This window comes from Peromyscus californicus, unplaced genomic scaffold (genome assembly GCF_007827085.1).
Source record: "Peromyscus californicus insignis strain IS unplaced genomic scaffold, ASM782708v3 Scaffold_3__1_contigs__length_106647218, whole genome shotgun sequence".
NCBI classification, from domain to species: Eukaryota; Metazoa; Chordata; class Mammalia; order Rodentia; family Cricetidae; genus Peromyscus; species Peromyscus californicus.
In genome coordinates this window covers 93,729,674-93,755,872 of record NW_026294551.1, presented here as the reverse complement: position 1 = coordinate 93,755,872, position 26,199 = coordinate 93,729,674, and the positions used below count along the sequence as shown (strand labels likewise).

General features: G+C 52.4%; 2 protein-coding genes across 3 annotated transcripts; both read left to right on the top strand.

Annotated features, from left to right (window-relative positions):
* Positions 1-33: 33 nt before the first annotated feature.
* Positions 34-21,137, top strand: Msrb1 (methionine sulfoxide reductase B1). 2 transcript variants are annotated; one of them, XM_052759037.1, is made up of 5 exons: positions 36-166; positions 3,210-3,358; positions 3,751-3,865; positions 5,641-5,672; positions 6,071-6,538. In XM_052759037.1, the coding sequence occupies exons 1-4, from the start codon at positions 112-114 to the stop codon at positions 5,670-5,672; spliced, it is 351 nt and encodes a 116-aa protein (XP_052614997.1). In that variant the 5' UTR covers positions 36-111; the 3' UTR covers positions 6,071-6,538. The 2 variants fall into 2 exon arrangements, with proteins under 2 accessions (XP_052614998.1, XP_052614997.1); XM_052759038.1 differs by lacking the exons at positions 5,641-5,672; positions 6,071-6,538 and adding an exon at positions 21,025-21,137 and having other exon boundaries at positions 34-166.
* Hs3st6 (heparan sulfate-glucosamine 3-sulfotransferase 6) lies at positions 15,921-21,779 on the top strand. Its single transcript, XM_052759036.1, has 2 exons — positions 15,921-16,459; positions 21,025-21,779. The coding sequence occupies exons 1-2, from the start codon at positions 16,047-16,049 to the stop codon at positions 21,638-21,640; spliced, it is 1,029 nt and encodes a 342-aa protein (XP_052614996.1). The 5' UTR covers positions 15,921-16,046; the 3' UTR covers positions 21,641-21,779.
* The last annotated feature ends 4,420 nt before the right edge of the window (positions 21,780-26,199 follow it).

Below are 26,199 nucleotides of genomic sequence, written 5' to 3'. Positions count from 1 at the left end.
GGCTTAGAGCAAACCGCTATGTGATTGGTCACTGGGGAGGGGGCGGGCTGGAGTCTAGACTGAGGGCTTTAGGAGTCCCGGCCGGGTACATTGGCCTGTCCCATTGCGGCCATGTCGTTCTGCAGCTTCTTCGGAGGCGAGGTTTTCCAGAATCACTTCGAGCCAGGTACAGCCTGTGGCATTAAAGCAGGCATCGCCTTCTGGATGGCGGTGGAGTCCCTGAGCCAGGATGGGGCGATCGTGGCTGCTGAGGACTCGGAGGAGGGGCTGGCGAGGGCACTGGGGAGCAGGAGGACTTGAGAGGAGAGGGGGCATTCCGGTAATCTCTGTTCTCGAGGATGACAGGCCTTGAACTTCAGTGTAGATCTCTCTGGGGATCCTCTGGGCCGAGTGCTTTGGGGTGCTACCTACCCGTGTGGTTTCAGAGTGGTCGAACTTTGGAGCAGAACGATGGGGATATGTGATCCAAGGTCCGCATTGGAGTTTGCCCTGTGTTCCTTCCCGGACTCACATGGATGAGTGGACAAGCTCTGAACTTTCCGTTCAGTCCCGAATCTGCCGGCCTCGGTGTCTCCCTGTCCTCTGAGTTAGGTGTCAGTGGGTCCTTACCAGCGTCAATGAAGTGTAACCAGTACAGCCTGGGCTACTGCACACAGGCTGTTAGAGACTCAGTGAGTCCCCTGCTTACTGGGTTCTGCTGATATTGGACTAATTTGGTAAAACAATGGCATTGGCGTTCCTGGGGCGGGATCTGTTAGATGTCAGTCCTCTGGAGGGCTGAGCTGTGACACTGGGCATCTGTATAAGCCAGGTCACTGTGCAGAGGCCTCTCTTGAATCCCTCTTGAATCCCTGCAGCACCCCAGTTGCCTTTGGGCTGCCCTGGCAAGCTGAACACTTCACTATGTTTTGCTTCCTCTCCAGTTCCTGATACAGACTGAACAGGAACTCAAGTGGGTGGTGGGTAATGTGATTCAGTACCTGGCAAGTTCCGATTTTTTAGTCTTTCAAACAGTTAGGCAATTCAGTTTTGCAACCTTATCTACTCTTTCCACTATTGTGGTCTCTTGGGGACAGGTTGAAACCTTTCTTCCCAGCAGTTGTTTTTCTGGGGTTCCCTATTTGGCTTGGAAGACTGTTCCCTAGGGCCAGTCTACTCCTGCTCAGAGAGCAGGCCCATGGCTCGGTATCCAATTTAAAACTTTGTTGAGCCAGGCGGTGATGGCGCACGCCTTTAATCCCAGCACCCAGCACTCAGGGAGGCAGAGTCAGGCGGATCTCTGTGAGTTTGAGGCCAGCCTGGTTTCCAAAGCGAGTTCCAGGAAAGGCGCAAAGCTACACAGAAAAACCCTGTCTCGAAAAACCAAAAAACAAACAAACAAACAAACAAAACAAAAAAAACCCCAACAACAAAAAACAAAACCAAAAAACTTTGTTGAGTAGCAGAGATGTCTACTTGAGGAGAGAGGGGACCAAATGGTTACACTGGCAGTGTTAGGGACCCTGTCCAGGGGTAGAGGAAGGCTATAGTCAGATATTTAGCATTCTCTCTTGGCCACATACCTTATTGTGTGTCTGCATTGCCAACCTTCCATCTTCTTGCCCATAAATGGGAATATCAGCCAAGTATGGTTCACACCTGTAATCCCAGGGTATAGAAGGCTCAAGGCAGAAGCATTGCCTTAAATTTGAGGCCAGCCTGGATTACATAGTTGCAGGCTAGCCTGGGCTACAGTGTGAGACTTGTTCTAGATTGCTTCTCTGTTGTGATAAAACACTGACCAAAACCTGTCTAGGGGAGGAAGAGTTTATTTCAGTTTACAAGTTAAGGTCCATTACTGAGGGAAGCCAAGGTAGGAACCTGGAGGTGGAAACTAGGTAGAGACCACAAAGAAATGCTGTTTACTGGTTTGGTACCCTAGCTTGCTCAGCTATCTTCCTTCCTTCCTTCCTTCCTTCCTTCCTTCCTTCCTTCCTTCCTTCCTTCCTTCCTCCCTTCCTTCCTTCCTTCCTTCCTCCCTTCCTTCCTTCCTTCCTTTTTTTTTTTTTCCTGAGACAGGCTTTCTCTGTAATTGCCCTGGCTGTCCTGGAACGCGCTCTGTAGACCAGGCTGTCCTGGAACTTACAGAGATCCACCTGCTTCTGCCTCCTGAGTGCTGGGATTAAAGGCGTGTGCTGCTGCCGCCGCCGCCACCCCGCCGCCGCCGCCGCCGCCGCCGCCGCCGCCGCCGCCGCCACCCAGCTCAGCTACCTTTCTAATACAGCCTAGACCCATTTGCTTAGGGATGGCACTGCCCACAGTGAGCTAGGCCCTCCCACATCAATCATTAATTAAGAAAATGTCCCCAGGCTGGAGAGATGGCTCAGAGGTTAAGAGCACTGGCTGTTCTTCCAGAGGTTCTGAGTTCAACTCCCAGCAACCATATGGTTGCTCACAACCATCTGTAACAAGATCTGGTGCCCTCTTCTGGCCTTCAGTCAAACATGCAGGCAGAACACTGCATAATAAATAAAATCTTAAAAAAAAAAAAAAAAAAGAAAAAAAGAAAATGTCCCCATAGACATGTCCACAGACCAGTTTGATCCAGGTTAAGTCCTCAGCTGGAGTCCCTCTTCCTGGGTGACTCTAGTTTGTTTCAAGTTGACTGAAACTAACAGGCACAAGATGTTGTCTCAAAACAAACGAAACAAAAGCCCCAAGGGGGCTGGAAATGGCTCAGTGTTAAGAACATGCTTTCCCAGAGGACCTGGGTTTCATTCTCATCACCCACATGATAGTTTATTCCAGTCTCAGGGAATCTGGCCCTTTCTTCTGGTCTCTTCTGGTTTCTGTGGGCACTGCATACATGTGGTACACAGATACACATGCAGGCAAAACACTCATACACATAAAATAAAAACAAGTCTTTTAAAACATCCAAAACTAAATAATTGAATGAAAGTGTTCAAGGTTTCCCATCACAGGGCCACTGAGAGTAGGACCTGAGCCCCAGAGTGACTCCTGGTCTCTTGTAACTCAGCCAGGCTTTGCTAGGCCTCCCAGAGCCAATCAATGGGCTATGAGCAGGGGATGTATGGGGATGGTGTGGGGTCTCCTGCCACAATGAGAGCAGCGCTAGTGACGTCATTTCCTGGGTCCCAGGTCAAGGAAACTTGCACCAGACAGACGCAGCTGGTGAATGTCTCTGCTGTGTTCTTCCTCTGCTACAGGTGTCTATGTGTGTGCCAAGTGTGGCTATGAGTTATTCTCCAGTCGCTCAAAGTACGCACACTCTTCCCCATGGCCAGCATTCACTGAAACCATCCATGCAGACAGTGTGACCAAGCGCCCTGAGAAAAACCGACCTGAAGCTTTAAAGGTGGGTGTGATAGCCCCGCTGAGTGCTGGCCAGGAAGGGTCTTGGACTGGTTACACTTGTCTTCCTTTGCTCCCTCGTGTGGTTATTCGAGGTCTCCATCTTCAGCTGGGGTACTGGCACCCCAAGATTTGTTGTTGTTGTTGAAGACACTGCTTTCTCTGTGTAGCCCTGGCTGGCCTGGAACTCTGTAGAGTAGGCTGGCCTCAAACTCAGAGATCCACCTGCCTCTGCCTTCTGAGTGCTTGTATTTTGAGGGAACGTGAGCGTTAGGATAGCTTCCTTTCGCAGGGCCCACCCCTCAGAGCTAGAGTTAGCTTGGGAAGCAGGCAGATGGTGGAAGCGTCCCCTATCTGCAGCACACAGGGTGACTAACTGTGTTTGGGTTTCTCCAGGTGTCCTGTGGCAAGTGTGGCAACGGGTTGGGCCACGAGTTCCTGAATGATGGCCCCAAGCGGGGACAATCCCGATTCTGAATATTTAGCAGCTCATTGAAGTTCATCCCTAAAGGTGAGCACCGCTAGGGGCTGGGGACATCCCGTTGTAACTGAGGGAAGTGCAGCAGGGAGGCATGCTGTGTATGCGTGTCTACCGGCTGTGGCAAAATGCACTTACCAATGACACCTCGAAAGCTGGCCGAGGTACAGGACTGGGGGCAAATGTCCAGGGCGTCTCATATGGGAACATCTCAGGGAGTTTGTGGTATGTGGTTTTCTCTGTAGGCCTGGCCTTTCCATGTGCCTGGAATCTTCAGTTGGATGTAGGGGTGGGTGACAGCTGAGGACCTAGGCCGTGTGACCAAAGGCTTGCTTCTGAACCTGAGTGCCTGTCATTCCTCTGCAGAGGGCCATGGTAACATATTTTCTATCACAAGGCTGCTGAGGACAACTGAATGCCATATGGTACCTCTGGGGCCTAGCGCATAGTAACAATTCAATAAAACTGCTACTTTAATCAACTTTTTTTTTTTTTTTTTTTTTTTTTTTTTTTCTGGAGCTGAGGACCGAACCCAGGGCCTTGGGCTTGCTAGGCAAGCGCTCTACCACTGAGCTAAATCCCCAACCCCTCAACCTTTTTAGTAGTGGCCAGACCCTTTATCCAGTTTCTTGATCTGTAAAACGGAGCTGTCAAATAACGGCGGCCATTGCTGTACTGTGGGGTTAGTGAGCAGTCAGGAAGGGCCGGGGACACACTGAGCTAGGGTGATATTTGTGTCCTGTTGTCCTCTTTTCTTCTCTGTGTCTGGTGAAGGAAGAGGAGACTGAGTTCTCCTGTAAGTGAACTCAGTGTGCAGACTTCCCTGAGCTGGCTCCTGGGGCCTTTCAGCTGGCCTGGAGTCTGAATCATGATTTTTGTTGTTTGGTTTTACTGCTTTTCAGAAAAAGTACATTTTTCTCCACTCATTCATTCATCATTCATTCATTCATTCATTCATTCATTCATTTTCTGGAGACAGGGTTTCTCTGTGTAGCCTTGACTATCCAGGAACTTGCTGTGTAGCTAGGCTGGCCTCAAACTCTGAGATCAGAGATCCGCCTACCTCTGCTTCCTGAGTGCTGGAATTAAAGGCGTGCGCCACCACCGCCTAGCTCTCCCTTTATTTTTATGTTATGTATATGGGTGTTTTGCCTGAATGTGCTTCTGTGCACCTCATGTGTACAGTGCCCAAGGAGCCAGAAGAGGGCGTCGGATCCCTGGGACTGAAGTTAAAGATGGTGTTCGCCATGTGGGTGCTGGGGATGGATCCTGGGTCCTCTGGAAGAGCAGCCCATATCTCCAGCCCCCTGCCAAAAATACATTTTAATTGATTTGCTTAGTGTATTTGTGGGTGTGTACATGCCACTGCATGTGTGGAGGTCAGAGGACAGTTTAGGGGAAGTGATTTTCAGTCTTCCACTTTCAACCTGGGTATCAAATTCAGGTTGTTAGGCTTGGTTGGCAAGTGTCTTTACTCATTGGACTACCTTACTATCCCTGGTTTTAGTTTGTTTGTTTGTTTGTTTTTTTAAAGATAGGGTCTTGCTATATAGCCCTGGCAATCCTTGAACTCACAGAGATCTACCACCTCAGTCTCCTAATAGGTTTTAGAACTTTTGAGATAGAGTGTCCACTGTGGCCCAGAGTAGCCTGGAGCTTACCATCCAGCCCTTCCTGATCCGCGCCTCCTGAACCAATCTCCTGCCTCAGCCTCTGGAATGCTGGACTTGCAGATAGGAGCCATCACACACGCCCAGATGAAGCATGAGTTAATGATGATGTGTTTTCTCTCCTTCTCTCTTTTCCAGACAGAGAAGCTCCTGCCTCCCAGGGGCACTAGGTGAGCAGCTCTCCCTCCCAGATGGGCATGCCCACTTTCTGGCAGCCCCACTTTGGTGTCGGAACCCTGGACATTCAGACTAGGGGACTGGGAGGAGGTGGTTGGAGCATCAGGAAGGCTCCCAATGCCTTCTCTGAATGGACTCGCCTTAGATGAAGCACTTTCGGAAAGTTTCCACTGTTCTACCGTGATGGCGCTGGGGACAGTGCTGAGCCATTGGCTGTTTTGAGTCCGTAGGAGACTCTGGGTTTAGCTCATCTTTGAATGACAGTGTACCCAAACCTTCTCTTCCCCCTCATCCTGCTGCCCATCTCCTTGGCTGTCCACACTCACCCCTGTGGGGCTCAGTTCCGGGGGTGGGCCCTGGCCCTCATTAGAGCTTGTGCCTGTCTCCCTAGGCTCTGCAGGAGATGGAGTGACATTGGGGCCGTCCTGGCCAGCTGCTCCAGCCTTGGTCACCGCATGATCTGCTCTGGTTAAATCCTTCTAAGCCAGCCAGGGTGGTGATGACCTGTGACCTTCAGGGAGGGGAGTGAGCTGATGCCGATGCCATGGACTCTTGGACCCTTGTCTTCTGGCAGAGAAAACAGAGCTCTGTTTCACAATCTGGATCTATCTTGCCTCACTCTGGCTTGGGAAAGTGAGTGTTGCCTCATTACCTGACAGGGGCCTTGATCTCTCACTGCTCCGTCCAGTTCACGACTGCAGGGGCGTCCTCTCCCAAGATAAAGCCACTGTCCTTACGATATGTGCTTGGCAGCTCTTGACATCTGGGAGCATGGGTGACGCTGAAACCCACCTCACCTTGAATCCTTTCTGGAATGATCAAATGGAAATAATAAACACGAAGCCTGGGCTGGTTGCTACAGTGACTTATTTATTTGTTGCAGTGTCGGGATTGAACTAGGACTACAGGTATCTGTGCCACCCCACTTGACTTGATTTAAACAGTGTTCTATTCTTTATTCTTCTCTCATACAGTACATTCCAACTGCATCCTCCCCTCCCTCCCCTCCTCCAGTTCCCCACCACCACCTCCTCCCCTCCTCCTCAGATCCACTGCTCCTCCATTTCCCTCAGAAAGGAGCAGGGCCTCCCAGTGATGTCAACCAACAGGGCATAACAAGATGCAGTAAGACTAGACATAAGCCCTCCTAGAAAGACGAGGCAACCCAGCAGGAGGGAAAGGGTCCCACAAACCCTGACAATGGCTAACACCTGCCCAGAGCCTCAGGGAGAGATGGGTCTTTCTCACCTGTCTTGGAGCCAAGAAGAGGATTCCTGTCTGTGGGAAGGTAGTGTAGGTCAGGTTTGAAGGACTTGAAGCTTGGAGGAGTCAGGCAGGGTCCAGGACTGTAGGATTTGAAGTATTTGTGTGGAGATACTCTGGGCTCTGGGCTAGGGGTCTTCCTGTGAATAAGACTGGCCGCATGCCTGTCTGGCCAACTGTTGAGATCCCTCTAGGAATAAAGGGAGGTGTGGCCTTCTTTGGTGATACCATCTGCTGATCAGCTGGGGCTTGCCATTCTGAATGGCCTCCAGGGCCCCAATCTTGATGTCGGGGGAGATTCATGCTCTGGGATTTCTCTGTTGAGGAAGAGGTAAGTAGACCTTGGTGCAGGACCTCTGGCTCCCTCATTAGCCTCCAGCAGACTGACTACACGCTCCTCTCCTGGGCACTGGGCAGGTGTTAAACACTGTTAAAATCTGTTAACTACTATTAGTGTCTCCATGAGTCCTTATTCTAAGTACATCATTTGATGTTCATGTTCCCATAATTTTCCTAATTGGCTCCCTAATTGGCAGCTGTGGGACTCGCCCTTGCTACCCTGGCTGCCTTGAGCAAAGGGACTGCCAGACAGATAGCCGGCCAGACTACCCTTACCCCAGCACTGGCTGTCTTGAACATTCTGTGGCTGTCAAGAGCAAGCTACAGGACAATCAAAGTTGATTGCTCTGGCTCCTGAAGGCTCAGCTTCAGCTAAAGGTGTCTGAAACAGTTTATACCAGACTCTTCGCTATCACAACCTCTGTGAATTCCAGATGATCCTGCAACCATTTCTACCCAGGCTAGAGAAAGAGCTCTTCTTTTGGCAGCCTAGGAGAGGGGCTGCGGTGATGGGTGCTAAAGAAACAGTCTGTCGGGGCCTGGTTTTGGTTTCCATCATCCACATGGTGGCTCACAACCATCCACAAGTCCAGGGCATCCAGTGCCCTCTTCTCACCTCCATGGGCACCAGACAAGCACATGGTGCACATACATGTAGGCAAAACACTCATATACGTGTAATAAAAATAAAATTACAAAAGAAAAGAGAAAATTTGCATGGGAGGTGTGCTGTGATTGGTACAAACAGCACTTTCTTGCGCTACATAAGCAGGGTGTTGAATTGTCACTGAATTGGCGGAAAGATAGAGTCCTGTGTTGTTTGCTCCAGTGTTGAGTGGCGGCCTGAGCTGCAGAAGCAGAGGGGCCGACAACTCTCCAGCTGTCCAAAGGGGGTGTGGCCAGACCTGCAGCTAAAACATGGAAACCGGAGGAGGGGTCTAGCGGTAGCTGTCTCTCAAAGGGCAGCATGGGTGACAGACAGCGTGAGGCAGCGTGAGCAAACAGTGGGGGACCGTGGAGTAGAGGCAAGAGGGCAGACAGCAAAGGCGGGAGGATAGGAGACGGGAAGGAGCTAGATGAGAGCCTGAAGGAGGAGTTCCAGAAAGCCGACAGGCCTTGGGCCAAGGATTTCAGACACCCCAGGCCGAGGGGCTGCAACACCCGCTGTTGTCAAAGGTGGAGGAGTCCTGGACCGGTAGGCCTACCCAGAAGCTGCAAGACAAAGGAATCGCAGCTTCCCGAGGCCTAACCAACAGCAAACACTAGAGGGCGCCACAGTTCACACAACTCCCTGCTGTCAAATGTGGAATGATCCAACAGCTCAGCCCTTGAAGAGGCAGCTTCTTGATTTCTCTCAATTTCTGTCCATTTCTACCCTTAGAGCAAAAGGACCCAAGTCAGTGAGTTGGTAACAGTGTGCCATCCTCAAAGCATGGACTCCTGAGCCTGAATCCAGGTCTCTTGATCCTGCTGGTGACAGCCACCTTCCAGTCCTTGGAGACATCATTGGGGGATAGGTGGATAGACAGGGCTGCAGAGGGTCAGCTGTTCGGTCCTTTACATAGGCTCAGCCCTCCCCATGGTGCTGAAGAGTATCCATGCCTACAGACATGGAGAGTGGAGTAGGTAGGGAGAATCCTTTCCTGTGGGACCTTCTCATCCGCCCACCCCACCCCTAACCTAATTATCTAAAGATCACTAGTCTCACTTCTCGGAGTTGGTACTGCAAGCTTGGCAGAAGTACTACACTGTTACAAGTTGAACTGGGCTGGATGTGGTAGTTCCCGCCTTTAATCCCAGTACTCAGGAAGCAGAGGCAGGCGGATCTCTGAGTTCAAAGCCAGCCTGTTCTACAAAAGGACATTCCAGACCAGCCAGGGCTGCACAGTGAGACCTTGTCTCCAAAAACAAACAAATTAACAACAGCAACAAAAACAGGATGATCTGGACCACATTGCAAGAAGTAATTACAGTTCCTAGTTATAGATCCTTGGAGCCAGCAGGGACATAGTCAATGGCCTTCTGCGCTTGTTCCTCCAAGAGGGTGCGTGGGGAAAGCATGAGGGTGCCTGGAAGGTACCAGCGCTTCAGGACAGGGTCTGGACACCTCTGGCAAGCCCTGCAGCTGCAGGAAAGCTCCATCCTGACCTGGGACCATGCTCCTGAATACCACCCAAGCAAACCTCTGCTCATCTCCTTGTAGTGTCCCCCAGGCCCCAGGCATGAGACCCCAGCCTATGGCTAGCAGGGACAGGGAAACCATTCATCTTTGGTCTAGGGAAGATAGAATATGTGGTGAGCCAGGCAGTGGTGGCACACACCTTTGATCCCAGCACTTGGGAGGCAGAGGCAGGTAGAGCTCTGTGAGTTCGAGGCCAGCCTGGTCTACAGAGTGAGTTCCAGGACAGCCAGGGCTATTACACAGAGAAACCCTGTCTCAAAAAATAAAGAATATGAGTTACTTAGCTCCATGGTAGAAGCAGGCACTTGGCACTGCTACCATCTCTGTCCTCTTGTTACTGAAAGCAAAGTGGAGGCTGGGATCTTTTGTTTGTTTGTTTCTTTATGACCGGGTTTCCCTAATAAGGTAGGAAAGGGAGGATCAGGCGGCTGGATCTGTCAAGGTCACCTATGGGGAAGGGACAGAGAAAGCCCCTGAATCCCTTGATATTGTCAGCACTGTCCCTCTCTGCCCTCAGAGTGGGTCTGCCTGGCCTCCTTTCCCACCAGGGTGAACTAAACGGAACTCTGCGGGCCTGGGTGGATGGAGTAGGTCTCTCTTAAGGGCCCCTCCCCAGGACGGAGCCATATCCGGCCTCCAAAGTGGAAAAACCCCACACAAATCAAGGACATCTGGGCCCACCCTTTGGTCACAGCCCCTCCCCAACCTTCCCCTCCCAGGCTTGGGCTCTGCAGGCTGCTGGAGTGGGTCTGGGGGTGAAGGGTGTGGTTTGAAGGGAGGAGGTCTTAGGGCTCTCACATGTGTTTAGGGCCCCCAGCAGTCCCCCATGGAGGGAGGAACTGAACAATGTTATTAATCATCTTCCAGAGAGGGGCAGCCTGTGCATGCCTGCCCTGCTGCTGTGGAGGCCTAGACTAAGGGGTGCCCACTGTGAAGAGGGGAGAGACTGCAAAGAGGCAGAGAAGTCAGACAGACATATTCACACCGTCACACTAAAATCACTGACTGGTGCCCGCCATGCTTGGGTGTGGAGTCCCCAAAGGGGTCCAGACTACGCTCTTTTCGGCCTTTTTGGAACTGATGGTGAGGTCAAGATAAATGGGGAGTCAAAATTACCTACAAAGCCTCAATGGGGGTGTAGCTCAGTAGCTCAGTGTTAGAACACTTGGCTAACATGGGCAAAGCCCATCCCTACCACTGAAAAACAAATCACACACGAAGAACTGATTAGTCTCTGATGGGGGCATAGGGAGAGCTAGGTGGCTGGCATTTCCATCCGCCCATGGCTGCTCTGGTCAGCTTTCTTCCCCAGGGGCCTGCATCCTAGGTCTGTCCCTTCCATCCACAACACTAAGCCTAACCATGCACATGCTGGCTGGCCCCATCTCAGAGACCACCTACCACCTGCCTGGCGGTTGTCTTGCCTTGACAAATTCAGTGAAACTTAGGTTCCCTCTAGCTTGAGGTGGGTAGGATCTCTGGCCCCCCACCCCCTGAGCCTTTTCTTTTCTTTTTGAGACAGGGTCTCATGTAACCTAGGATAGCTTCAAATTCACTATAGCTGAGGATGACCTTGGTTGGACTCCTGATTACCCTGCTTTATTTTCTTTTATTTCTACAGGCATGCACCACTCTGTTCCACTTGTGTGGCACTGGAAATAGAACCCAGGACTTTGAGCATGCTAGGCAAGCATGGGACACCAACTTGGCCACATACCCAGTCCCTCCTTGTTTTTTTGAGGCAGGCCTGGGGCTCTTTTTGTTTTGTTTTGCTTTGAGACAGGGTTTCTCTGTGTAGCTTTGGAGCCTGTCCTGGAACTCACTCTGTAGCCCAGGCTGGACTTGAACTCACAGAGATCTGCCTGCCTCTGCCTCCCGAGTGCTGAGATTAAAGGTGTGAGCCACCACTGCCCGGCTGACCTGGGACTTTTGATGATCCTGCTATATCTGCCTCCTAAATGCTGAAATTATGTGTGAGACCCTTAAAATGAAGACCCCTCAGGAACTTCATGTTTATTTCTGAGCAAAAGAGGTAGAACCAGAGAGTAGGAAGCAAGTGACTTTCCCAGGATTCCAAGGCTCGGAGATGGGGATTCACTGTCCCTAGGTCACACAGGAGGAAGCTAGCAAGGTTCTGGGGCTGGGTCCTGTCAGCAGAGCAGGCCAGGAGCCGGGCAGAGGACCAGCCTTGACATCCCGAGGGAGGGAGGTGGGTAACCCAATTTTTGAGAAACACAGAGGATATTTCTGGAATCAAATTTTACCTTCAAAGAGGCATTTCTGGGCTGGCAAGATGGCTCAGTGGGTAAAGGTGCTTTGTGTGCAAGCCTAGTGACCTGAGTTCAATCCCTGGGACCCTGTGAAGGCTGACGGAGAGAAATGATGCCTTTCTTCTTTGACATCCATATGTACACCATGACAATAACAAGAAGTCATGCACACAAAATAATAGTAAATAAAGCTTCCCCCCTCCTCCTCTTTCTTCTTTTTGTTTTGTTTCTCTGTGTGTAGTGGTACTTGTTCTGCCCATGACCTTGGGCTATAAGGCCCAAAGGAGGTGTTGTAGTGACCTCTTAAAAGGAAAAGGAGAGGGGTCACGAGGTCCCTGCTCCCAGCTTCCTGCTTCCTGGTGTAATGGAACTGCCAGGTGGATTCACTCCAGGTCAGATCAGAGGACCACTTCAGCTGTCTACTCCATTCTGTATTTGTGAGTGTATTTCCTCAATTTATATCCTAATGAATTCCCTAATACTCCTAACTCCTTAAGACTCCCGTGGATTTCTCAATTTATCTGTGTACCCTTGGCTGTTCTGGAATGCACTCTGTAGATCAGGCTGGCCTTGAACTCACAGAGATCCTCCTGCCTCTGCATCCCAAGTGCTGGGATTAAAGGCTTGTACCACCACTACCTGGCATAAATAAAGTTTTTCAAAAAGAGGTTCTTTGGAGCTGGAGAAATGGCTCATTAGCTGAGAGTGTATAATTGCCTTTGCAGAGGACCTTCATCCAGGTCCCAGTACCACGTCAGGCAGCTAGCTCACAACTGCCTTTCACTTCAGCCTCAGAGGATGCAATGCCTCTGGCCTCCTTGGGCACTGACAGTTACACACACATATGCACATACAGGTCCATACACATACACATAATTAAAATGATAAATCTTCACAAATAAAGAAAAAAATAAGTAGAAGGCTCTTCCCAAGGTACTAAGTGGAATTGCCTCAAGACCTAGAAACTCCCCTCCGAAGCAAAATCCCAAGAACAATAAAACACAGTCGCACAAAACCTTGTAGATGGATGTTCCTAGCCGCACTAATAATTATAGTCTGAAAGTGGACATTAGCCACAGGTCCTCCAGGGGTTGAAGGAATATAGGAAATGTGGTCTTTCCACATGAAGGAACTAAAAGGAATGGAGCCTCGATGTGCAGCACCATGGAAGAGCCTGAGAAGCCAGGGGCAAACTGACAGACACCAAATGAGTCATTTCTAGGAGATAGACCCACAAATCTAGAGAGGCAAAAAATGCCTTGGTGGCTTGTCACCAGGCATATCTGGGGGAGAGAACACGGAGTGACCGTTAATGGGTCTAGGATTCTTGTTTAAAATTTTTTTATTTTATTTATTTATTTATTTTTTAAAAAAGATTTATTTATTTATTATGCATGCAATGTTCTGTCTGCATGTATTTCTGCAGGCCAGAAGAGGGCACCAGATCTCATTACTGATGGTTGTGAACCACCATGTGGTTGCTGGGAATTGAACTCAGGACCTCTGGAAGAGCAGTCAGTGTTCCTAACCTCTGAGCCATCTCTCCAGCCCTATTTTATTTATTTTTAATTTAATGTGCATTGATGTTTTGCCATGGGTGTTGGGTCCCCTGGAACTGGAGTTACAGACAGTTGTGAGCTGCCATGTGGGTGTTGGGAATTGAACCCAGGTCCTCTGGAAGAGCAGTCAGTGCTCTTAGCCAGCCGCTAAGCCATCTCTCCAGCCCTCTAGGATTCCTTTTGAGGGTGATAAAAATGTTCAAAAATTGATAGGTGAATTGAACCAGTGATTAAGAGTACTGACTGCAGCCAGGTGGTGGTGGTGCACACCTTTAATCCCAGCACTCTGGAGGCAAAGGCAGGCAGGCCTCTGGGTTAGAGGCCAGCCTGGTCTATAAGACTACACAAAGAAACCCTGTCTTGAGAAACAAACAAACAAACAAAAAAGTAATGGCTGCTTTTCCAGAGGACTTGGGTTCAATTTTCAGCACCCACATGGCATCTCACAGCTGTTAGTAACTACAGTCCCAGGGGACCAGACACCCTCTTCTGACCTCTTCACACACCAGGCACATGTGGTACACACACATATATGCAGGCAAAACACTCATACACATAAAATCTAACATAAAATTTAAAATTGAGGCTAGTCATAATTGCACGGCATGATGAATATTCTGGAAGCCAGTGACCTCTGCCTTTAGATAGTATGTGAATTGTGCTTTAATAAAGCTGTTAACCCAAAGACCCTGCAGTCAGGATCTAGGTTTCCTCTCTACATAGAAGGAATGAAACTTAGAGGTAGCCAGAGCCTGTGGCCGCAAGGCTAGAGGGGGAGACTTTAAGGCCCTCTCCTACTTCCCTGAAGGATGAGCTTGCATCCCCACTCCCGACATCCCTGGCCCTCTTCAGCTGTGTTCTGCTGTGGAGCCTTTAGACCCTTACCTCACTCTCTTCAGCCTGGCATGCATTACCTCCTTGCCTGGCCATCACCCCCAGAAAGCCTTCCCTAACTCCCCACTAATCAGCGTTTATTAAGGTACTCATTACATGCGAGGATACACGTGAGGTGCTTGGGAGACCTTGGGGATTCATGTCACCCTGGATGTTCCCAGATTTGTACTCATTTCCACCAAGAGAGCCAGACAGAAGGTACAGAAAGGGGGTCAGCTTGCAAACTCTCAACTCATTTCACTGTTCTGGGCCAGCGTCTCCTGGAAAGCCTTCAGCTCTGTGGCAAAGGCACCCTGCAGAGGAAACCAAGGGCGGGAGGTGGGAACTTAGCCAGTGCCGGGGAGATGGAGAGTTCCTAGGGAATACACTTGGGAACCAGTGCGGTGACTTAGAGTCCCAAGTGGCCACAGCTCTCCGACTGTGTTATAGGTTCAATACCGCAGCGTGGGACCTCCCTGGGAGTGCTCTGAGGAGAACCAGCATGTCTGCAACAAATCCCATTTACAGCTAGACCTGAAGAAGAACTTCCTGGGATCTTTCGTGTACTGACATGCTTCCCAGACAGTGCTGTGCTAAAAACCCGCCCACAGGGCTGCTGGCACCAGCTTGCCCTGACAAGCATATGTAGCCTGGTGTCTGGGACTGCGTTCGGGTGCTGCTGTATGGCCTCCTAGGACCCAGCTGCCCTTGAGGTGGGAACTAAATGTCTGTGCGTCATTGAAGTTCTCTGTCCCCCAGAGGCAGCCCACAGTGATGAGAAACTTTCAGATGTGGTGAGGCCCAGGGACAGGTGATTAATAAACAGAACCTAGGCTGCAGAACGAGGCTGAGTGTCTGTGGTGCGGTCAGGGACTGGACCCAGGAAAGTTGGCCCGTGACAGAAAGAAGACTTGGACATAGTTACCTTTTCCTTGGGTCCGGACAGCTTATTCACTCTCCTGGAGTCTTTCCTCCTCTGCCTTCCTAGCAAGCAGCTCTGTGGACCTGGTGAGCCTGAAACAGGAGATGGGGAGAACTTCCTGCTGTGTCCTGGACTGGCAGGTTCCACACATGTGAGGGCCCAGGAATCTCAGGATACCCAGGTGCCTCTCTGCCCCCTAGTATAGGTCTCTCCAATCTTTGGGGGGAGCCTTTTTGCAACTTCCCGAAGGGGTTACTGACCTCCTGGGAAGGCCAGCTGTATCTGTTATCTGGACTCTAAAATTAAAATGTTCACCGGACCATTTGACAAGCTCTCTCCACGGAGCAGGGCTCTCACCTTAATGGATGGCTAGGTGGACTGTTGGCAAGGAGTGAGCATTCCTGCCACAGGCTCAGGATTGGGGACCCCCTCTGCGCTGGATGCCTGCCCAGCTTCATCCTTCCCTGCGCAGGCGGACTCCTGGACCCCCTGTGTCTGCCGACTCGCCCAGCGATGAGGCTCCCGCTTTTGGGAAACCAGGGATAAGCCCACACACCTGTCTCCCTGAACCCAAAGGACAGGTCAGGGTTTCTCACTCGCGAAGCCTTGCCGCTGATTTTATGTCCCTCCCCGCCACCGCATTCCCGTAGTGTAAGAGCAAAGAGTTTGGAACCAAGTGAGCTGGAGTCCAGCTCAGGGGTGTCGGGGGGGTGGGAGGGGGGGCGGGTAGCCTGAATGGCTCCCAGTCGCTCCCGAGTCTGCCAGTCCCAGGCGTGGCCTAGGCTCGGGACGGGGAGGGACACCTCGGCCCCGCCCCGCCCCCGTCCTTCTCCCGCTCCCGGGCGGCGAGGCTGCTGAGCTCAGCCCAGAAGCCCGGCGCCCTCGGGCTCAGCGTGCAACAGCCGGGATGCGCGCCTGTCTGCGATCCTCGCTCCCAGGCCTGGGCGCTGCGCGACCCCATGGCAGGTAGCGGCGGCCTGGGCGGGGGAGCCGGGGACCTCCAGGGCGCGGGGCCGGGGCAGGGGACTGCACTGCGCGCTCCCCGTGCTCCGCTGGCGCTCATAGCTCTGTTGCTAGGCGCCTACTGCCTTTTTGCCCTCCCGGGCCGCTGTCCACCTGTCGCCCGCACCCCTGCACCGGTTCCCGCGCCCGCCGAGCCGCTCCACGCCTCTCGCCGTCTGGGAGCGCCGGGTCTGCCGGTGGCCAGTGGCCCCGGGCGCCGGCGCTTCCCGCAGGCGCTCATCGTGGGTGTGAAGAAAGGCGGCACGCGCGCGTTGCTGGAGTTCCTGCGGCTGCACCCCGACGTTCGTGCGCTTGGCTCTGAACCCCACTTCTTCGACAGGTGCTACGACCGCGGGCTCTCTTGGTACCGGTGAGCATCCCTGCTGGTCTTCGGCGTCAGTGTGCGCCTGGGACTGTGCTTTCAGCTCAAGGGCGGCATGCTGTCTCAGAACCCAGGACGAATAGGGTAGAATCCTGGGCATCAGGTCTGAAATAAGCCTGTTAGAAAAACAGACGTGACCTCATGGATGCGGCCCCCAAAGGAAAGGGCGTTTGTAGCCAAGGGTCCCAGGGATTAGAAAACCTCAGGGAAAACACCATTCTCTTGTTGGGTGGACTGAGGGACTCAGCAAGGTGCGATCCGGAAAGTATTTTCAAGCCAGTGAGACAACTGGTTAGGCAGACTTTACTTTTTAGAGGGTCGGGTAATGGGCATTGAACCTGGAGCCTCATAGGTACTAAACAAGTATTCCACCACTAAGCTATTAATATATACCCATATATTATTACGGGGGAGTATATTAATATAATTCCAGTGGGATTATTTGGGAGCCTTAGATACTTGGAGCTCAGTCACCTTATCATCCCTTCGTGCTCCCAATTATAAGTCTGGGTAAGTATGGGTGATTATCTGACCACTAGTCAAGTATATTAGGACGGGTCTCCAGGTTTCCAGAAGCTTTCAAGAAAGTGCCTTCCCACCCTCCATCAGGCGAGCCCTTCTTGGCTGCTGGAGTTTGGAGAAAGTTAGGTCTGGGCTTTGGAGAGGGAGACACTGCCCCTTAGTACAGCCCACGGGTGGGGATTGGCATACAGCCTCCTGCAGCTGTCCTCTCCACCCAGGATAGACTTGGGGTGCAGCAGTGGAATGTGGGGAGCACCACGCCAGCTGTAACAGTATGTCCTGGAGGATGGTCAGCCCTTCCCCTGGTCCGGTATTAGAGGCTGGAGGCAGGCCCTGCCCACTGCCTCCCGTAGCTGGGCAGGCATTGAGGGTACCCTGTCCCTTCCTGTGGGGAAATGGGGGTTTATAGACTGGCTTGCCTCATCTGTGCTGAGCCAAGATCGCCTGAAGGATCCGTGGGAGCGGCAGGACCCCGGGGCACACCAGCTTCTGTTTCCTGGGTCTTTCCTTACTCCCACCAGCTAACTTGCCTTCTGCATTAAGACTGGTAGATTTGGGAGATAACAAGCTCCCGAGCTCTGAAGGGCTGTACGACCTGAGGAGAGACCCTTGGAAGCACCGATGTCCGCAGCATGTTTCTAGGACAGTATACCGTGTTTGTGGAATACAGCTGGAAGCAGGACATAGGATGCTGGGAGGCGTGAAACCCATGGCCTCCATCCCATTAACCAGGGTTGCCCTCTGTGCTCTGAAGTGTGCTGGCGTGAGCTGAGCAGCCTGGCTGGGCTTCTGGACTGCGTAGCCTAGTGTCTTCACCTGGCTTCAACCACCAGGGTTGCTGTGCTCTCTAGTAACCGCTCCTCAGGTTATGTTCTCATGTATACACCGGGCCTCTGAAAATTACCACTTACGACTCAGTATCTCCAGTCACAGGACCTGGGCTGGGCCCCCAGAACTTGCAGAACTCTGTCCAGGAATGGGTTGAGAGAAAGGGGCAGTCACGGGTGAGGTTCTGGGAATACTGCTCGTAATTGGGCTGTGATCTACCTCACTCAGGCAGTGACCTGATCATCCACTGGATTCAACAGAGGGGTCCTGGGGAGGCCTTTCTTCCAATCATTCTCTTTCCTGGTTCTCCGTTAGATCATTTCTTTGGCTTTGTTGTTGCTTTTGTGGTCTCTTGTAGCTCAGGTTGGCCTCAAATTCCCTATGTGGCCAAGGATGATGTTGAACTTCTGATCCCTTTGCCTAGACCTCATGAGTGCAGGGGATTACAAGTATTTCTCTTATAGGCACCACTATGATGTGTGTGTGTGTGTGTGTGTGTGAGAGAGAGAGAGGGAGAATCTGCTGATAGGAGCATGTAGGTCAGAGGCTAACTCTCAGGAGTCTTCTCTCCTCCCACTGTGGAATCTAGAGATTGAATTTAGTCAATAGATTTGCACAGCAGGTGCTTTTACTTGCTGGGCCATGTCCCCAACCCCGGGGGACTTACTTTGTTTCCTTTTGTTTTTATTTTTGAGGCGGGGTCCCATTTATGCAGTTCTGACTGCTCTGGAACTTGCTGTATAGACCAGGCCAGCCTCAAACTCGAGGAGGTCCAGGTTTTTAGGCAGCTCTAGGGGTTGAACTCAGGGCTTGTGCACATTAGGCAAATACTATTTGTCAAATGAATTACATCGCCAGCTTCTTAGGCTTTTAAGGGTCTTCCATCTTGGGGGCCATGGCCCCTGACTACTCTCAAAACCATGCAGCATTTACAAGCCCACTCACCATTACTTACTGAATAGCCACCTTAAGGTTTGGGGGGTCTGTCAGGCTGTATTTTCTGAAAAAGCAAGAAAGGGTAAGGAGGGGTACAGGTAGGGGAACCCCTGTAGCTCCTGGGGTATAAGATCAGGCTGTGGGTGTGTGTGCCTGGGTATGCAGGGGGCGGGGCTGAGCCTTCTTCCCTCCTGTGGCTGGGGACTTGGTTCTCTAGCACTCTCTGACACTGGGATAAGATCCATAACCAGTTTCCCCTGGGCTCCTTGGACCTGGCCCAAATGAGGTGTGGGATACAGTGGTGGTGCTGCCGGAGGGGCTGGGCAAGCAGGGGGCGTGGTCTCAGGCTGGCGGGGAGCCACTGAGCAATGCAGACCAGATGGGGTGGTGCAGCAGGAGGGCAGGGTTATGGAGGAGCTTGACAGTGCTCTGCTCTCGCTTGTTCCCACCTTCCAAACACACTGATCTCTCCACGATCACCGGCTTCCGAGGCTCATGGAGGATAATTGATGCCAAAGATGTCGGGTTGCAGAAGGGCCGGTTCTCAGACCTTGGAGTTGTACCCTAAAGTCTCATTGAATTTTCCCCGGCAGTATGTGGATCCTGACTATACAAGATAGAGTATTGGGGGCAGGGGCTCTGGGAACAGAAGCCCCATGGAACTCCCCCTTCCAGGTGGGCCAGGAGGAGGCCTGAGACCTATCATTTCCCCTCAGTCCTTCCTGTTCCTTTTCAGCCTTAAGATGCCCAGCAAATGGGGGAGGGTGTTTACTGGTTCACCGTGTCATCCAGGCGGAGGATGGAGACACATCCCTTATAACTTCTCCAGACCAGCTTTGCCTGGATCCTTGCTCTGCAGGGTTTCCTACATGTTACTCCCCTCTCTCTGCTTTGGTCATGGGTGGTATCAGGAGCCTGGTACTGCTGGGGGTCTCTCTCTCTCCAACATGATCTTGTGTAGTTTAGCCTGTTTTCAAATTCTCCAGAGTCCTGCGATTATAGACAGGTACCACCACATCTGGTCCTGATCTCATTCTTGCCTGGTCTAATGGGACAGATGCACATATCCCCTGTCCATTATCAGCACCCCCAAACCAAGCACCCCAGCATGGCACCTGTGCATTTTTGCCTGTATTTTCTTGGGAGATCGAAGAGAATGAAGATCTGTGGGTCAGTAAAGTTAGGCGTAGTCCAGTGTGTCAACTTGGCCAGAGTGGGTCCCGGGGGTTGTCAGTAAGGGGTGAACAGTATCTCTAAGAGGATGGGAGTCATGGCTGGACGGGTGTCTCTCTAGGCCTCACTGCCTCTGCCTCTGTTGACCTAGTTCCTGGCTTTTCTTTGGAGCTGTTTGCTCAGCTTATCTGCCCCGCCCTGCCCTACCTCACTGTGTACTAACTGGCTGGCAGGTGCAGCCTGAGGACACTTCTCAGGGTGCCTGGGCCTGCCTGGACTCTGTGTGGGCTCCCCATAGTTTCGGGCTTGACTGTAGTCAGCTGACTTTCTCTGAACATTTGGATTAGGCCAACACTCTCCTTCTCCAGAATGAAGGAAATTCCAGAAATGCTGGCTCTTGGTACCCTAGGAGCCACTCACTATAGGACTTTAGGACAGGCCCCAGGTAGATCAGAGCTCTATCACTAACTTTCTTAAGGGTGCTACGCTCTGCTGATGACTGTCTGGTGTTCTTAGCTGGGCTCAGAGAGACAGCTGAAGGTCAAGAGGGGATGTAATTAAATTTAGGGGAGGGAGGGAGAGGCCAGTCTTTGGTGGCTACATTTGTCAGTAATAATTGATGACCTAATTCATGGTCAGTGATTACAGTAAAGAGGCCTGCGGGGTCTGTGCTGGCCAGCCTCAGGGGTGCCTGGTCAAGCTTGGGTGTAGCCGCTTTGGGAGGGGTGGGTCTCTGGTGTGGGGCTTGCTAGGACTCTGTGGAGGTGGCACTTCAGGGAGAAGGGTCATAAAACTTGAAGAATGTCTTGGTGGCCATTGCCCTCTGAGGCTGTCACTCTGTTTATCCTGGAGCTGTCCTGACTAGGGCAGCCCTGGCTTTGGGTTCCACCCAGGCCCACGCTGGTCTGGGCACCCCAGCACTGTAGGAGCGCGAGCCTAAGAGGGGAGAAGGAGAGCCTACCTTGGCCTGGGCCTTCCTCAGAGGAGGAGAGGTTGGTTCCTGGTCGCCGAGGGCTGAGCTAGCTGGGAAGAGAAACGGCTTTGGAAGAAATGTATGCTGTGATCGTTCAGTCACTCTTCCTGCCATTCCACAGCGGTCTGATGCCACGTACCCTGGATGGGCAGATCACCATGGAGAAGACCCCCAGCTACTTTGTGACTCAGGAGGCCCCCGGTCGAATCCATGGCATGTCCCCAGACACCAAGCTGATCGTGGTCGTGCGGAACCCTGTGACCCGGGCCATCTCTGATTATGCCCAGACACTCTCCAAGACCCCAGGCCTGCCTAGCTTCCGTGCCCTGGCCTTCCGCCACGGCCTGGGTCCTGTGGACACAGCCTGGAGTGCTGTGCGGATTGGCCTCTATGCCCAACACTTGGACAACTGGCTGCGGTACTTCCCTCTGTCCCATTTCCTGTTCGTCAGCGGGGAGCGCCTGGTCACCGATCCAGCCGGTGAAGTAGGCCGGGTACAGGACTTCTTGGGCCTCAAACGGGTCGTCACTGACAAACACTTCTACTTCAATGCTACCAAGGGCTTCCCCTGCCTCAAAAAGGCCCAGGGCAGTGGCCGCCCCCGCTGCCTGGGTAAATCCAAGGGCCGGCCTCACCCCCGAGTGCCGGAGGCTGTGGTTCAGCGCCTGCAGGCTTTCTACCGGCCCTTCAACCGCAAGTTCTACCAGATGACCGGCCAGGACTTCGGCTGGGACTGATCAAGGCCCAGCTCAGCCTTTCCCTGGATGCCCAGTAACTTTAATTTATGTCTGTCTGCCTGGCCATAGCAGGCGCTACATACACATGCTGTGTAGAGAGGGTATTTAAGAATTAAATCCCGGGATCTGTTTTCTTCCACTTGGGTTTGACGTTGTGGGTGGGAGTGGTATTCTAAGACCTGACTCTGTTAGACACTGATTGTATGGTGGCGTGCCCTGGGAGGTAGTCGGTGTCCTTGGTCACGCGTCACAGATGAGCATGTGAGGCTCAGAGAGGTTGAGCACCTGCCCAGTGACACACAGGTGACTCTGGAGGCTGTCCACAACGACTCCTTTCAGCCCTAGGAAGCTGAGCGTCCTGTGTCTAGGTTGAGAACAGGCACCAGGCTCCTGAGTGGTGGAGCAAGACAAAGCTGGTTTGGCCAACTGCATGTGCTGTATCCACCACCTCACTCCACCCTTAGTCCGACCTGGAAGCCCGATGGAACGGCTGGGTAGTGAGAAGTCAGTGAACAGATACTTCTAACAGCCACCATGTGGTTCCAGTGGAGCCCTACCCATGCTCTGGCCCTGCCCACCAGGCATCACTCCCACAGCGCTGTGCCTACTCTCCAGATCTCCTGTCTCTATCCTGTACACCCCCAGCAGGGCAGAGCAGGAACGCATGCCCATCAGCAGCCACTGCCCATTCCTAGCCCAAAGAGGCCAGATTTGTGCAGACTAGGTATGCTCCCCCCGTTCCAGATGCCCCCTAGCTGTCCTGATAATGACCTCTGAGTCCACATAAGCCATGCCATACCTGCACCATCCCAGGCCTGCCTGAGGGCCTGGCTGTGGCCTTTGCATCTGAGACTCCTTGGGACTCATGGCCTGTCCTTGGCTGTGATTTGGCTTTTCCCCCTCTGAGATGCTTAGGGCTACTCCTTGTCCAGAGAGTGAGAGAAGATCTACTGGGGATAAGGGCAGTTTGTCAGCACCCACCTCACCTGGGTGTCACGGTTCGTTGCGAGTCAAAGGTCCTATAGGTCACCATAACCTCTGTTTTTGGTCACATGACCCCCATCAGCAGTGTGGACATGGAGTCTCTGTCAGGAAGAGGCTCACGGAGAGGAGGCAGAGGGACCTAGGGCAGGCTGCAGGGCCTGGCCTTCGCTTGGGTGCTTCTGAGCTCACACTCCTGTCTGGGGCTGCCCTGAGGGGCTGATGCTTTCTCCAGGCTGTGTTGCCCTGGGCCAGGCTAGTGGGGTTGGGAACTGGTACTGGACTTTCCTTCCAGCACCCACAGAGCAACTACCATGGCAGTATGCTGGGCAGATGTTGGTCCAGAGGCAGTGCATAGTCTCCTTCAGACTCAGGCTGACGTGGGTGAAGGGAGACATATTCCACACCTGGCCCTGGTGGATGGTACCTGATGAGATTGGTGACTGTCTTTATTCCCTGGGCTGGAGGTAGGAAGGAGGGCAGGAAAACCCTTAGGTCCTGGGTCGGGTCAGCCCATTGCATACACATCTGTTTTCTCCCTGTACAGTCCCAGGGCCTCACTGTCAGCCTGACCCACTTCTGTCCTCTGTTGGAACGGCGTCTTCGGCAGGTCCCACTATTTTAAACTGTTCTTGTTCCCAGCCCCACCCCCATTGCTTTAGGTTTCTAGGATGAAGACTGGATGCTCACCTGCAGCTGTTAAACCCCACCCCCCCACCTTTTTGTTTTGGTTTTCAAGACAGGGTCTCTCTGTGTGGCCCTGGCTGTTCTGGAACTCACTCTGTAGCCCAGGCTGCCCTTGAACTCCCAGAGATCGGCCTGCCTCTGCCTCCCGAGTGCTGGGATCAAAGATGTGCGCCACCACTGTTAACCCTTTAAAGCTCACCCCTCCTGTTTTGCGCGCCTGCTCCTCACAGCTCTAAGTTCCTGCTCCCCTGGCCCCTGCCAGCTCCATCTTTCTGTCACACTTTTTTCTGCCTTCACAAGCTTTGACTATAGTGTTTTCTCAGCCCAGATCCCCTTCTCTGCAGATGAATCAGATGGGAGCAGAAGGACACGAGAGGCAGGGACAACCCTGAGCCGGGCAGCTGTACCTCCACTCTGGTTTTTCTGCTTCTCTCCCGGAGTTTAAGCTCTTTGTCTGAGGCCACTGAGGTTGGGGCTTTTCCCTCCACGGAGCTTTATTGGGTGCAGTGCCATGAGGGCACCAACCGGCCTGGGCCCCGGCTCGAAGGGCAGTTTCTAGATGCAGCAAGGAGAAAGCTGGGCTGGTATGTTCTGCTCGCACCCGCCCAATGGAAACTTAGCCTGAGGGCCAACGCCCAGTGCGAGGTGCCCAGCTGGGCCTCAGAACACATTGTGGGCAGATGTGGTGGGTCTTACAGGCTGTGTGGAGGTGGAGCCCCTTGGGGGGGAGTCATCAGCCTTTAATTAAAGTCCCTAAATTGTTTCCCCAGCTGCTCTGTGGGTTTTCCATGTTGGAATGTTCCAGATGGAGTGAGAAGTGCTGATTCAATTACCTTCTTCCTGTCTTGACCAGTGGAGAAGTGGCCTGGGATCCTTCCTCCATGTTGTAGGAGGGGGCAAGGCTCCTTACTGCCCTGGGTCCAAGAATGGGCTTGGAGACACCTTGGGAAGAGGCTGCTTTTTTCTGTAGGATCATCCTGCCCCAGTCTCCTGGTCATGCCTGGCCTGGGCAGGGGTTGCTAGGCGAGGCCAGTGTTCTTGCTCCTGGCTTTGTATACAGCAGGCACTGAGATCTTGCACAGACTCTAGCCTGAGTGCCCAAGGCCAAGGTGTGTGTGGGGGCGGGGGATGGAGAGGCAGCACCTGGGCCTACCTCTCTGTTGCCTGGATATACTTTCCCTACATGAAGACTCATCCTAGGATACCTACAGAGTGCTGGCACCTTGCCCACCCTTCTCATTTCTCAGTCTCCTGAAAAGGCCACTACCATCTCCTCCATTCCAGAGGTCTGCCAGGCTTTGGCAGTAAGGTCAAGACAGGACCTGCTAGTTCTCTGAGCACTGCAAGGCTGTACTTGCTGACCCCTCCCTCCTGCCAGTGAGGTGAGGCTGAGGTCTCTAGTTGTGGGTGGTCTCTCTTCGAAGGGCTGGGTCAACCTTCGTGGTCAGGGCATGGTTAGAGGATCAGAGGGAGGCAGACTCGTCCAAATTACAATGACCTGAGTTTATTATTGCTGCTAGCAGGACGACAGCCTTAAAACCAAATCGGAGATGTGCCACTCGGGAGGAGCTTGAGGAAGGATTTTTTAAAGGTGGAGGCACAACTATCTCGTTTTTCTGGAATATGCAGCAGAGTGAGAAACCGCTTCACTCCTGTCGGCTAATGGGGCGCTCTCTCTCTCTCACTCCCTGTTACATAGTGATAAGCAGGTTTATAAAAGCCGGAGCAAGCAGTTTTACAATTCTAGGGAAGGGGTAAGGAGTCTGGGTTGCCCGGAGCTTATCTTTTAGGAATTTAGAATGGGTGCCCAGTACAAAATGGAGTTCTCCTTAGTCATCACAATGAACCTGCAGGACTCCCCACTTCTGGAAGGTTCTTCACAAATTGGATGACACCAAGTGGGCACTAGCAGGTGAAATAAAAGCACAGCCCTGCTGCAGCTTTGAGCAGTGTGATGGTTTTAATGTCAGCTTGCCATAGATTAGAACCACCAGAGTCGGGAGCCCCACCTGGAGAATTGTTCTGATCGCCTGATTTCACTGGCTCTCAGCCTGTGGGTCTCAACTCTGATGATCCTTTCACAGGGGTCCCCTAAGATATTTACATTATGATTCATCACAGTAGCAAAATTACAGTTATGAAGTAGCAATGAAAATAATTTTATGGTGGGGGGCATCACAATATTAAAGGGTCACAGTGTTAGCTGATTCGAGAAGACCCACCCTGAATGTGGGCAGCATTTTCTAATAGCGGCTCAGAATTTTTTGTTTGTTTTATTTTATGAGACAGGGTCTCTATATAGCCCTTGATGTCCTGGAACTCACTCTGTAGACCAGGCTGGCCTCAAACTGACCAAGACCCCCCTGCCTCTGCCTCCTGAGTGCTGGGATTAAAGGCCTGCGCCACCAGGGCACAGCTCAGATTTTCAGAAGGGCGTGGCAGGAGGAAGATTCTTTCACCTTTTCACTCACTTTGCTTTTTGCTTGCTTTAAGTAGAAAGGTCAATCCAGTCCTTGTCATTCCATCTTGTCCAGAAGTGGAAGAGGAGAGAGCTTCAGGTGTGGGAGAGGTAAATGACTACACATGGCGCGAGCCTCTGTGTGAAGAAGGGAGAGACATGGTGTAGTGGGTAGCTGTTCCAGCTTTGATCTGGAAGTACTACCCTTAGTGAGGCTTCTGGTAACCGCCACGCCTACCTTTGACCTGCTCCTGGGGCGGGGCTGAGATGGGAGCCCTGAAGACCAGAGACCCAGACATGCCGGTCCTCTTGGTTCCTGGTGATCCTGAATGCTGGATGGCAGACCAAGTCAGGGTTCTCCAGAGAAGCCCGCTGGACTGCACCTCCCCTCTCTCCACCCCTACCCTTCTTTCCAGTGTGTCATGGTGGCACT

Coding starts and splice junctions, on each gene's coding strand:
- Hs3st6 (XM_052759036.1), top strand. CDS start 16,047: ATGGCAGGTAGCGGCGGCCTGGGCGGGGGAGCCGGGGACCTCCAGGGC. Junction 16,460..21,024: donor CGCGGGCTCTCTTGGTACCG/GTGAGCATCCCT, acceptor GCCATTCCACAG/CGGTCTGATGCCACGTACCC.